Genomic DNA, 15160 nt, shown 5'->3' with positions numbered 1-15160 from the left:
GAACCTGGAAATGGTAACAAGTTTCTTACTTATCAATAGATACATATTAGTGAATGGTATGACAAGCTAATAATCGATTTTCGACTTTTCGATCAACCATTTTATTTTTGATTTTTACAGACGATTAATCGAACCCAATAATCGATTTTTTAATAATCGACCTGCATTTTTGGGAACTATAGCAATTACCCATATACGCTATAATTAGGGATTAAAATCATATTTTGGAGTATTATAACTACTTTATGTTGAGGTGCTCATTTTATAAACCGTAACGGCAAACATTTGACAACATTTTATGGAAAAAATGTCGTAGCATAAAAATTTCTTAAGGTTGAAAAAATTTCGCATTAAAAAATTAGGTCCACCGTGAATATTTTCCGATGTCAGCTGAAGATTAATATATTGCAAATTTTAATGAAAGCAAAAAACGTAGACAATACTAAAAATTCCGAATTTTATTTCTATTTCGATTAATAGTTATCAAAAATCGATTTCAGCATAAAAATCGGAGTATATAATCGATCACGAAATTATTTTTTTTTCGACCATAATCGTTATCGATTTACCATTCACTAATACATATAACTGTCATAAGTCACCACATTAAATGTTAAGGATGTTTGATATAAAACCATTTTAATATCGGAAAAATAACCTTTTGTTAAAAAATAAAGAAAAAAAGTACATTTTGTTAAAAACTAACGATAATATTAAAAAAAATTACTCATTGAAATTAAATTTTTTTTTCGTTTTATACTAGTTTTGTTAAGCACAAATTTTTTTAGAACCCATTTACTTAGTAAATAAAGTTTGCTAACTTGATTGTTTCTAGAAGATTTCAACCCAAATACTATAAAAGTAACATAAAACCAATTTTTGAAAAAATGCGAAAAAGTACCTTTTGTTCTTCGGCTCCTCATATGTAAGTTAACTATTATTGTAGAAAATAACATATTAATAGGATGCAGTTTTAAGCCATTTTTTTACTGGCAACTGTATTTATAAATGTCATTATTTTCGGAGTTGGCCTTCACTGATTCAACTGCAGTAAAGAACTGCATACATATAAAACATTTTAATGTCATTTACTACAGTAACAACTGACAGTTTATGTCATTTCATTTGGTACAAACTACATATGTATGTACATGTAAATATTAATAATATTGGTAGTGAACAAGTTAAAATAATATTGTTGGACATCTTTACAGGAGAAGCATGTTTGTGATTGTTTGTATTTTTCAAACACTTGGCTGACTCCAATGTTTTGGGTCATTTATAACGTATGTGCTCTTTGTAGTTTAGAGAGTCATCCCAGCTAATCTAGCGTAAAGTCAATTGGCACTTTAGTGTCTCAAAGTAATCTAGAGTGTAGTCACTGTAAACCTTTATTTTGTACTGAACTTCGAAGAGTAGTATGTTTAAATTTTATGGATAATCCATTTTTCTCACTATAAATTTTATAATGCAATCTGTCATTTCAAAAGTCTATTATATTATTAAACAAAGTGAATTACGAAATTCTGGAGAACCTTAAATTTTGTATTAATTTAAATTTTAAATTTATTTTCATTTTTAATTTTAAAAAAAAATGTTTGAAAATTTATTTAAAAAAATTAAAAATATGTTCCCGATTTTGACCCATTGTAGGTCCGTCTTACTATGGCCTTATAAACGCCGTTGTCTATATTAATGACTTAGTAATCCAGATATAGATCAAAACTAGATCAAACATGGAGGTTGTCCTGGTTTTTTTCCTTATATCTCAGCCATTTGAGGGGCGATTTTCTCGATTTTAAATGAACCGGGTCTATAGCGGATATATTGATATATGAATCATATATGTAAATTATTTGCCCGCTACGGAAAGTTGATTTCAATATTCAGACGGATCCAGAATATATGTATATAATTTGTGTGGCCGCAAATGAAAAATGTAGATATTACAAACGGAAAATGACAAACATGCCATTCATGGTGAAGGGTATACAAATCTAAAAATCCCTTGTAAACGCTTTTTTAAATCTAAGAACCTATGGCTCGTTGGTTCAAAATTTCAGTCACAGTATTTTGCACTTCTTTGAATTCGTATTGATTGCAAAATATGTTTTCAAATGCGTTATAGGACTTGAAAAATGCATTGATTTTTTTTTTGTTGTTATTTTAAGAAGTGCTTTGAGTTTCTGGATTTAGCTGGGAATACATACATACATATTCCATATAGAAATAAGAGTTTTAAAATCAAGTTTCTAAAACATGATGAAGCATATTTTGTCTTTAAAAGCATATGTATGTATGTATAATGTTTTTAAATTAATTTTTACACTATTTATAGATACGGACTCAGATTTTTTTAACATGTACGAATTGAAATATTTTTGAATCTTGCTAGTTTATTTGGTATATTTTCAAATAAACTGCAAGATTCAAAAAAAACTTTATATAAATTCACATTGAAACTTTAAAAAAGTTTTAATTGAATTGTTGACACAAAAAGTGTTTTAAATAATTATTGAATAAAGTTAGCGAACTTGAAACATGCAACATTTTTTTAATTTGTATTTTTTTTTTAATTTCAAATTAGTAATACATATTTTTTTATCCAAAGTTTATTTTTTATTATTCATATTTCTTTATAAATAAAAGTTCAAAAGTACACTTTTTGGTTTCTTAATAAAGTAATTATTTTTCTTTTAATCTGACACAGATTTTTATTTATTTTAAATTTGATAAATTTTTCTGATATTATTTTTCAACTAACCGTAAATACAATCCAATCCGCTCAAATTCGTTTCAGTAAATATTTTTAATATATTATTTATTTTCAATTATATATTTTTTTTAATGAAAATTAAAAATTATATTGAAATAATATTCATTTACTTTTCAACGCGTTAGATTCTAATTCGTTGTTAACCGATTAAGTGTAAATTGAGAACTTGGAAATTCTTAACTGATTTGTTTAACTTAACGCCTCGTTTTTTGGAGTTCCAATTATAGTGTTTTTGTTGGCATAGATACAAAAAACTTTCTTTACTATTTTTTGTATTAAATTCTAGGAATATAGAGAAGCACAGTGTTCAAAGACGTAATAACTTTAACAAAAATAGCAAACAAACAAAAAAAAAAACGAACCGTTAAAATACTTCCTTGTTTTAGAACTCACAGTTGAAATTGAAAAAAAAATAAATACATTACTAGACTTCAAATTCTCATGAGCGTTAAGTTTAATATTCCTTGTGTTAAATTCAGTTGGGGTGGTGGGGTTTGCAGAAACAACGATGAGCATTGAATTAACAAATTCCTGGTTTCCAGGGACACCACAAAAGAAATAAAAATAAAACGTGATTTACCGCAAATATTTTATCCACAAAGCATTTTTAGTAATAGACGACAACAACATGGTGCAACAAATTGCATCTAATAATGCATTATAATGGTACTCTTTTTTAGTACAAAAAAAAAATAATAAAATACTGAAAGGAAGTAGTAATAACTATGTATGGTAAAGGTACAGTGAATTTTGGTTAATAAGACCATGGGGACTTTTCAGGTTTCTGGAAAAAAATTATTTTTGGTTTTCACTTCGAATTCGAAATCTATACTGAATGATGTTTCTAAAAAAATACAAGTGACTAAAATAGGTTGACAAATTTAGGAGTTATTAAGAATTACCCCGATCTAACTGTGTTAACGTTCCCATCGCATGCCAAAAAAGTCGTCCCAATTTAAACGTTTTCAAAACTTTGGGATATTATTAAGTATATATAAGAGTATAAAGATGAACTAGTAAGAGTGTTATATACGGCTGTGCCGAATATTAAATACCCACATTTCTTTTTATCATATTTTTCTTAATTTCAATACCAAATGTTATGGATACCACTATTCTATAGACATTTATGGATCATAGAGCCATAGCCTGGGAAGATATTTGTATGGGTGCTAGGAGAAATCATGGGCCGATTCTTACCATTTAAAGAAAATTTAAAAAAAACTAAACTTTTGACCTGTAGAATCAAGAGTTAACTTATTAATTTCTTATTATATTACAGTAAAATTGGCGTATTTTAATTAAACTACACCATTTCCAATTGTATTTCAGAAGTTTCTAATTGAATTTCAGAAATTTTCAATTATATTTCAGAACTTTCCGATTGTTTTTCAGAAATTTCTATTTGTATTTCAGAATTTGTAATTATTTTGAAATTCAATTAGAAAATTCTGAAATACAAATAGAAATTTGTAAAATTCAATTGGAATTGGTGTAGACAATATGTATGTCAAGTGAATGTCTTATAAATACAACTTTCGATAAAAATATGTTAAACCCGACTTTTATCAACATTCTGAAGGCCCCAAATTTCGTAGGGACCCCGGGCGTTCAAGAAATCATTGGAAATCAAGAAAATCGAAAAATGACTGAATTAGGAACAAAAAACCATCACAAATTTCAAAAGTTTTTGGGATTGTTGTCATCCCTATTTGTGCAGAAAAAAGCATTGAAAAATCAAAAACATTAAAGTTTAAATTAATTTATTGTATTGGGAGTAACTTACAAATGCGGGATACACCTTCGTGAGAAGGGTATATATGTACATATATGTAAGTTTGTCATTCCGTTTGTAATTTCCACAATATAATTTTCCGACCTTATAAAGTATATATATTCTGGATCCTTATAGATAGCGGAGTCGATTAAGCCATGTCTGTCTGAGAAAATTGATCCACAAATGGCTGAATTGATCCACAAATGAGTCAAAATCGGAAAAAATATTTTTTAACCTGAATTTATTTTCACCAAAAGTTTTTTTTCGCTAAATATTAAAAAAATTTAAAAAACAAAAAAAAAAATTTTAAAAACAAGTCGAAAAACTTTTTTTTACGAAAAATGAAAAAAACAACTTTGGAAAAAAAATTAATTTTGTTTACCGAAAAATATTTAAAATTTTTTGGTGAAGGCTATATAAGATTCGGCACATATGTCATTTTGAAATGTACGTATCTGTCATTTATTCTCACTTAGTTATTGACCATTATAGTGTAAACAATAAGTTTTTAATTTTGTGCCAACAAAGCGTCATATGCGGGAAGTTTTACTTTACTTCTATAATTTGAAAAAAAAAGTGCCGTTGAATCAGACCGATTGTTCACCAAAGCTTATGGTGAATGTTTAAATTAATTATTGTTCAGCTAAAGAAAAATGTTGTCTTGAATCTTGTAAAATATCGAAAAGCTTACTTTTTAAACAGTTTACTTGAAAAACTTGCCCTGGCTTATTTATAAGCAAGTATTAATCATTGTCTAGTGTATGAAATATGAGCAATTCAATGAAATGTCTGTCTGAGCGGGGTATTTTTCCCCAACGTAAAAAATATGTATTAGTTATGTTTCTGGTGTTATTTAAGTAGATCCATTTCAACATAAGAATCATTTTATTAATCGTATACATTTTATAATGCCCGCCCTCAAAGTCTAAAGTTTTTATATTTTATTCGGATCACAAAAGGTTATCTCTTATTCAGCACTAGTTTATAGTTATATATATACATAGGTACATAGGTATGTATGTTTTGTTTTGAGATGTTTAGTTTCTCTCCTAGTTACGGTAATTGAAATATAAAAATTCTTTAGGTTTTTATTTAATTAAGTTTAAATGAATGTCTTATTGCAAAATAAATATTGGAATTCTTATCAACAAATTTTGTGTTTTTTTTCCATTATTTTGATTTAATGATCTTTACAACCTTTTCTTCGACCAAATATCATACAATGAATGAGTGGTCAAAATTGTATATACCTACATATAAATATACTACATTTGTAGATGTATCTACATTGGCGAGAAGAATGTCATAATTCGAAAATTTTAATTTGCAAAAACTGCAATTAAAATAATTTATTAAATACTAGAGGTCTTATTATACCCTTCACCTTCGTGAGAAGGGTATATATAAGTTTGTCATTCCGTTGGTAATTTCCACAATATAATTTTCTGACCGTATAAAATATATATATTCTGGATCCTTATAGATATCGGAGTCGATTAAGCCATGGCCGTCTGTCTGTTGAAATCAATTTTCTGAAGACCACAGATATCGTCGGGATCCTAATCTTCAATAATTCTGTCAGACATGCTTTCGAGAAGTTTCCTATTTAAAATCAGCAAAATCGGTATACAAATTGCTGAGATATGAGGAAAAAACAGGATAACCTCGATTTTTTACCTATTTTTGACCTATATCTGGATTACTAAGTCATTAATATAGACAATATGGATATCTAATGATAGACATTTCAAAGACCTTTCCAACGACGTATATAAGACCTTCAATGGGTCTAAATCGAAATAAATATTTTTTAACCCGAATTTTTTTTACCAAAAAAAAAAATAAAAAACAAAAAAAATTTAAAATTTTAAAATAACAATTCGACAAAAAAAATATTTAAAATATGTATTTTGAAGTATAATTTGGTGAAGGGTATATAAGATTCGGCACAGCCGAATATAGCTCTCTTACTTGTTCATAATCAATTTTTAAATTTATTACAGGTTTATAAAATTAAATTAATTAATTAAATATAGTTTATGAATAATCTATTGTTATATTATTTACATACATATGTATATCGAAAAATAACTCAATGAGATAAGACATTAAATTTATTTCGAAAAGGCAGTAAGTAATCATAAATAAATACACATTGATCGGAAACTCTCCTGTCGAAGACCTATCTCAGTTGTCAAATACCTAAGTTGTGAGAATGTATTAGAAAAAAAACTATGTGAAAACAAAAACAAAACTCGTATGTATGATTTTTTGAATAATTTTTTTGTTTAAGTTCTTTTCTAGTTTCCACTCTATAAGTATTTCTGTATGGCAGTAATATTGAATCACTGCATCATAATGCAATTTTATGATTCGAAATTACATACATTTTTGGCATCATTGCTTTACGTCACACGTTGAATGCATTAATAATGCACAATTTTATTGCATTTAGAAATGTACCCTATATGTTTTTAAGTTATGACAGTCTTTCCGCAAATAAACCATATTAATTTAAGATGTATTTCTATTTTAAAATAAATTATTATCAACATACTTCATATATAATATAGAAAATATAGGTGCAAATGATAATAAAATAATTTATATTTAACAATGTTCCTAAATACGTACTAGGTGGTGAATACCACAACAGTGCCTATACATTTTTTAAATTGGATCATTTGTTTATTTGTTTGTGAATCTTAATATTAATTATTTGTACAATTATCTCCTATGGAAATAATACAATTGGTAAAATAAATAGTACATTAGGTGGTTGCGATTAAAACTTAAAATCCTTAACTATGAGTTACTTCAAGACTCACAGCAACTAGCGATTTATTCCCATTTTCACAATGTTTAGTAATTTTTTAAACTAAAGTTATACTGACAATAATTATTTTAACAGACATAATAACTTTTTTTTATTTATTTATTTATTTTTCAACAACCGGTTATAAATTTAGGTTAAAAAAATAACCAGACATCGTAGAAATGGGGCTAAAAATTACATTTTTAAAATCTGCAAACAAATTACTTTGAACTAGGGATGTACGATTAATATCCTAAGATCCTGATTAATCAATTATTCGATTAATGAAACATTTAATTATTCATATTCATAATTAATTAATTGAATAATTTTGTTTTTTATTGCTCAAAGTTCTTGAATTATTGATTAGTCAAAACTTTGAATAATTTCCAATAAATTATTTAAATTTTGTGTAACATTTGTTATTTGCAAGCTTTTATTTAACTTGCAATGTTTGTTTGCTTATTAGTTTGTATGTATTTTTTGGTAAATAGACTGAAGTTTTGCATTCATGCTTTCAAAATTATTAAATTTTTTTCAATTAATTTTTTGGGCACTGCTACACGTTCAATATATATTTGGATCGCGATCCATTGTAATGGATCACGCAAAATTAGCTTATTCTGCGATTTGGATCGCGATTCATCAATACAGCATGCTACACGTTCAATAAATATCGAGATACTGGATCGCGGTCAATATAGTATATTGAACGTGTAGCAGTGCCCTTTAAATGATTAATAGCAGAACAAAACTGAATGAAGAAAAGATATTTTACCCGAATTTCAAGTTTCTAGCTTTAGCTAGACCTTGTATTTTTATATACATATGTTTATGAATTTGAATTAACAAAAATTAAATTCTTTAAAGTTGAATGAGTTCTATTATGAATTAAATCCATTCTGAATTTATTGAACGATGAATGAATTATATTTAAATAAAAGCCTTCGTATGAAGTTAAATAATTATATGTTGGGAATGGATTTATGGAAAGAATGGCTTATATTTTTTAATTCCTAATTAAGATTTTAGCGAATAAACTCAAATTGAATTAATTAACTCGAAGCTCTGTTTCTTATTAATTTGCTTATTTTATGTTTTTTTCTTTTAAATTTTGTTGAAAGCAATATTCAAATTTGACAAATTAAAATTCAAATTAATTGATTTTATAGTTTTGGTTAATCAGAATAGTTGATTAATCATTATATTGATTAATCCCATCCCTACTATAAACATTTTATATCTACTGTGTTTTCATTTTATCTAATGTTTTTCCATAATGGCGGTTAAATCTTGACATTCTGTGGGGACTATGTTGTTTTGGCGGAGTGTGTCAAATATGGTGTATATTATATAGTCAATGATGCCAAATATTAATGGCAAGTTACTCGATTTTGTAGTTCGTCCAAAAAACTTTATTATAGTGGTCGATAGTGTGCATTTTCGGATAAAATACTATGTAGCAATTAAAATTGGGATATGTGTGATGACTCCAAACCGCACAAGGTCCGTATTTTCTATAACATCGTTGCAGAGGCCATCACGGCGAGCGCTACAAATCAATGATAACCAATTTATTTTGTACGTTATGGACGCGGGCGCCATGTGTTTTCAGGAGCAGTTATTATTTATTTGCCCTAAATCTACACATATAGTTCTAGACAGATTTTTAATTTGTAATAACAAATTGTTCATCATTATTTCATAAATTATTTGTAACTACAATAAATATTTTATTTGCCATAATTCTTTATATAAATATTAAAAACAATTTTTGCAATTAAGTAGTTTGTAATATTAAATATTTTGCCATCATTTCAATTGAAAAAAGTGAGACACCAAAATATCGACGCGACGCCGGTTCAATTACTTATCAGTTGACGGAGCAATAAATATGCATAATATTGAATTTATTTTAAATGCAATTTTGAAATGTTTTATAAGAAATACAAACAAAAAAAAAAGAGGATCAAAGTACGTGATAATACAGATCGCTCAACAGAGCAATGGGCCAAACAGAGATTAAAACATCAAGTAACACAACAGCTAAAACGGCGGCAACAGTTTTTGTTTTAGACATTGGAAAACTTTAGGCACAAAGATTGTGATTTTTATACAAAGAACAATAATTAACTTTTAATTTTAACTGGTGCGGCAATATTTTGACAGATTTTGAACTAATTATTGTGGCTTTTATTCTTATTATTGTGGTATATATTCTTAACAAAATCCTAAATAGGAATTCCTAATGCTTAGAATTCTATCGAAGCTTATAAATACCTCCGATTAAAGCTTATAAATATTTCCGATTAAAGCTTATTGAAACCTACGATTAAAGCTTATAAATACCTCCGATTAAAAGTTATAAATACCTCCGATTAAAGCTTATAAATACCTCCGATAAAAAGTTATAAATACCTCCGATTAAAGCTTATTAAACCTACGATTAAAGCTTATTAAACCTACGATTAAAGCTTATTAAAACCTACGATTAAAGGGAATTTTAACAAATCGAAAGTTTTCCAACTTTTATATTGCTTTCATCCGTCCCGCACTCCTCAAAATTCCCAAAAAAATAAGTTCGTAGAAAAAAACACACCATAGAAGAGGTGTCAATAAAACGCTTTTCTATGGATGCGGAACTATTTTCAATCGTTATGAAAAATATGTTCAAATTTCAGCAAAGTCTAACATAAAACTTAATTTAAAAAACCTTTAAATTACCTGTTGAAAAATTAAATTTAATTTACATTTTTAAAGCTGTTATAATATTTTGATCTAATATTGTATTACGGTTTAATACAACTAGTACATTAATTATAATGAAATAATTTTTAAGTGCAACGAAAATAAAAATATAAATAAACGAAGATCCAGTGAAATATTGGATGTGTGATGGATGATAATATGAATGTGAGTCGAAATCGATTGTAAAATAAAATAAAAAAACAGGCAAAAACAACAAAATCGGAAAATGATTCCTCACGTATGCATCGATTATGGATGAGATACTACTACTAACGAAACAACATCATTGATCAATCGAAAGCAGACCGTACTGCAGATCTGACCGTTGCGAGATACGAGCGCGAATCAAATATATTTTATTAAAATCATAATAATAATAGCAATAAAATAAATAAAAATACTCGAATACAAATCTATAAACGGAAAGTAATGAAATTCGCGACATTTTATAAGATTTTACGATTAATATTTTAATTGCAACTAAATTAAAATATTTAATTAGTGCATTGTGTACTACGGATATTATTAACGATATTTCAAATTAAAAAAAAAAAATGTCAGACTTTCAAACGAAACAAGATTATGCCCGTCAGTTACGTTATGCACGCTCAAAGTTTCGTCGCATCAACTCTTTGGATCTAATACCTGAAAATCCCAGCCAAGAGGAATCTGATGACGAGTATATAACTACACCATCTATGAGTCGCTCCAACACGGGCATCAATAAGGATTTACTCAATAAACCAAATCTGCCCACACAGCCATTTGGCAAACGTGTACGCGGTATTTTGCTATTCTGGCCAAATCTTTTAGTGAATCTGATTGTTTTGATACTACGTTATCTTCTGTATATACCTCTGTCTATAGCAGCACCCAGTTTTTGGCTATCGGCATTGTTATGGATTTTCTGGAAACTTTTAAGAATACCCGTCGAACTATGTAAATGGATTCTGAGTACAGATACCGCTACTAATCATGAGTTGGGTTCACAGAACGGAGCACACAAGCGCACTGTCCTCATAAGTTGTGGCAGCACCATGCAAACCTTACATTTGGCACGTAATTTTTATTCTTCGGGAGCACGTGTAGTTGTTTTCGAATTTGATGGATTATTTGGGTTAGCTCGTTTTTCGACGGCTGTAGATAAGTTTTATGCTGTGCCCAAACCGAATCCACACCATGTGGATAATTATGTATCGGCGCTCTGTCATATTGTACGCATGGAAAAACCCTCTGTCTATATACCGGTTTGTGCTACCAGTCCTGCATATTACGATGCCGTAGCTAAGCCTCATTTGGAATTATTGGGTTGTGCTACATTTATGACCGGTGTACAGGAGACTTTAATACTAGATGATTGTCTACAATTCTACCAACGCTGTGCGGCCCAAAATATTGAACTACCTCCTTATGTGGCCTTATCCTCGGTCCGTGAATTATGGGAATTATACGAACAGGGCTTCATACGACAATTTCGAAACATTTTGGTGGCCGTAGGCATGCAAGGCATTTTGGAACGTTTTAAGTACATGTTGCCGCGTCAAAGACGTGACTTACGCTTCTCCCATGAAATTAGTGAACGTCAACAGTGGTTGGTGGTTAGAGATGTGCCAGGCGAACAATATGTCACTTGCACTACGGTGAAAAATTCGCAAGTGGTAGCAAATGTAACTTGCCGCGTAGAACAGGACACAAAAAATCTTGTACCCGTCACATCGACTGTGGCTACCACGGCCACTGATGCCACCTTAATAGACAACTGGCTCAAAACTTTCTTTGCCAAAGTACGTTTCCAACGTCCTATCAATTGTCACATAAGTTTTCGTTTGATTAAATGTTCAACGACCGGACAGTTTCTGCCACTGGGCATACGTTTGGGCGTTTCTCTGCCCTATATTTGCTATAATCGTTCACACGCTCAAATACTTTGTCGCACCATGAAGTGTGCTCACATGCGTCCATTGAGTCTAGTGGGAACTAATGAAGAAGAATCGTCTCTGGCATCTTTAACAGCCCAATGGTGTTCTCTTGAGGCAACAAGTGCATCCGCAGCCCTAGATAAACGAGAAGCGTTATTTACTTATTGGGATCCATTGCCCTATTGTGCTTATTATCACTTCCAGTTGCCTTTGGAATCGGTAAAAACATTCCTACAAAAAAGACACAAAACAAAGGCCAAATCTCCTCGTCTCACAATACCACCGGTGCATTGAATGAAAACTACTGGCGAACGCTACTACAGTAGCGAATAAATATATAAAAAGAGAGTCGGCTAGAGTTGAAAATACCCGATAAGCAAAGATGATCTAATGATGGCAAAAATATACCTATAAAATATTTTGCTAGAGAGAGAATACTATAGACTGATATTGTTTTGATTTTTGTTGTTTAATAATTTTTCGATATTTGTTTGTTTGTGACTTTCGAAGATTTATTTTTATAAGAATTATTATTTGTAGCATAAGTTGAAATTTATTTTTAATACAAACATACATTAAACTATGAATTAAATTTAAATAAATATTTAATTTTTACGCAATATAAAAAGTACATTTATAATATGTACAACGAATATACATAATATATACATATATAATACATATTGTATTTACCCAATAAAAATTTGGTGTTTTTATTATTATTTATTTTATATTAAACACATTTTATTATTAGTTTTCTTTCGACCACGTTAACAACTTCGTAACAACTAAATTCTCCTTGTGTTAATTTCATTACCAAAAGGGGGTTGTTAGTTTTGGCTAGTTTTTTGTTTTGTTATTGTGATGTGTCTGTCCTAAACCATTTTAGTTGATCCTTTTTCTCTTTGTCTCAATGTGAGTGAGTTAGCGTTAGTGTGTGTTTGTGTGTCAACATTATTGTTTACATGGCAACGCCACAAATTTTATTTTCATGTTACGCACCGTAGAACCAACAACCAGTGCGACCATTTTATCTTTTTTCAAGCTAAATTTAGCTTTTTTTTTTTGGATTTAGCTTCAAATATTCCATTTAGCTCTTTTTAAAAGAGAATTTAGCTTTTTCTATCCCTTTCCGTATTTCCATTTAAAAAGCCCTAACTGAATTATAATTTTTCCTGGGAAAAACTATAACATATTTAAATTTTATTTATTTTGATTTATATAAAAATAGTATTTTTCTCTTTTAACAAAACAATATATATTCTGTAAATACACATCTGCTCAAAATAATAGATACACCTAATTGGAAAAAATTTAAATGGCGGTAACATTGAAAATTTCCTCGCAAGCGTTAAGAATACATCATATTATTAAAATTTCTATCTGGCAATGTCATGTCAGTCAAAAATCTGGCAACTATTTGCTTTCATGTTGATTTTTAAAAACGAATTTATTTGAATTACAAAAAATTATTTGCTCATAAAAATAGATACACATCAGTAATTTGTAATTTGTTTATATACAATTTTTTTTTTGTGCAATTTTTTGTTCCTATTTACGTGAAACAGTAAGTATAATTTAAATTTTAGCAACAATTTTATAAAAAATAGGACTCTTTTGAAGAAAATGGGACGAAATCATCATTGTACCGAAGATGAGAAAAAAATTGTTCAAACGATGAGAAATCAAGGAAAATCATTACGGGAAATAGCAAAGAGCATAGGAAGATCTTTACATTTTGTCCAAAATGCTTTATCTAAAAAACAAAAAAGAGAAACTCGCGGTAGACCAAAGAAAACCAGTCCAGAAACAGATAGGCGGATCGTCCTTATGGTTAAAAAAGACCCTTTCATATCATCGAAAGCTATTTCTGCGGAGCTATGTAACGAAATCAGTTCACAAACAGTTCGTCGTCGTCTTTTACAAGCTAAATTGCCGGGAAGAATTGCCAGAAAAGTGCCACTAATGCGCCAAAAAAAATATCAAGACAAGATTAGAATTTGCTAAAGAGCACTTACAATGGTCCGGGTGTGAAGGCGAAAAAAAATGGAGAAATATTTTATGGAGCGACGAAACAAAAATAAATTTGTTTGGAAACGACTGCCAAAGAAATGTACGCCGACCAAAAGGAAAAGAATTCCACGTTAAATTTACAAAAAAGACGGTAAAACATGGCGGGGGAAACATAATGGTTTGGGGTTGCTTTTCATGGAATGGTGTTGGTCCGATATTCCGAATAGAAGATACCATGAATGCTAGTGGGTATAGAGACATATTGGAAAACGTAATGCTTCCATATGCATCGGAAAATATGCCATTAATATGGACATTCCAGCAGGACAACGACCCAAAACATAGTTCAAGATTAGTTAAAAACTGGTTCTTGGAGAATAACGTACCTGTTTTAAGCTGGCCCAGCCAATCCCCTGATTTAAACCCAATAGAAAACTTGTGGAGTGAATTAAAGATAAGGCTTTCGAAGGAAGTTTTCAAAAATAAAGACGATTTATGGGAGAAAACGCAAAAAATATGGTACGAGATTCCATTGGAGAAGTGTCAGAACTTGATATCCAGTATGCCCAGAAGAGTGGAGAAAGTTTTACAAAACAAAGGTGGATATACTGGATACTAGCTTTACTTTAATAATAAACTAATTTTTTTAAGATAAAATTTATTAGCTTTTGTTTAATAAGAATTTTTAAAAATGTATCTATTATTATGAGCACCAAATTTTTCGAAATTTAAGAAATTTAATTTACTTTATAATATTTATTATTAATTATGAAATATTTTGTTTTTGTTTTTTACTCTCCTTTTAACTATAAATAAAAATCGACTGAATTTTTTTTATAATTTTACAATATACCATTATTTTTTTTCGTTTTTAAAAAATAAATTTTGGTGTATCTATTATTTTGAGCAGATGTGTATATGTATACAAAAACTAAAAAAGTGAATAGAAAATATACATTCGGTTTCAATAAACAATTTGACAATAGCAAAAAAACAATCAGAGTCAAATTCATTTCATACTACAAGCTAATTGGGAGCCTAGTTTTCGCCGCAATTTTAGCTTAAATTAAAATGTTGTAATTTGATCTAAATACTTTCACATAGTAACATTT

The 15160-nt window shown here is 29.0% G+C and overlaps 1 protein-coding gene across 1 annotated transcript; it reads left to right on the top strand.

Moving 5' to 3' along the window:
* Positions 1-10642: 10642 nt before the first annotated feature.
* LOC135963439 (uncharacterized) lies at positions 10643-12738 on the top strand. The gene has a single exon (XM_065515281.1). It carries the CDS (start codon positions 10671-10673, stop codon positions 12327-12329), a length of 1659 nt encoding a protein of 552 aa, XP_065371353.1. The 5' UTR covers positions 10643-10670; the 3' UTR covers positions 12330-12738.
* Positions 12739-15160: the final 2422 nt, after the last annotated feature.

The sequence above is a fragment of the Calliphora vicina genome, chromosome 1 (assembly GCF_958450345.1).
Source record: "Calliphora vicina chromosome 1, idCalVici1.1, whole genome shotgun sequence".
Classification (NCBI taxonomy): Eukaryota; Metazoa; Arthropoda; class Insecta; order Diptera; family Calliphoridae; genus Calliphora; species Calliphora vicina.
The sequence above is the reverse complement of the archived record's forward strand: the minus strand, read 5'-3'. Positions and strand labels throughout refer to the sequence as shown.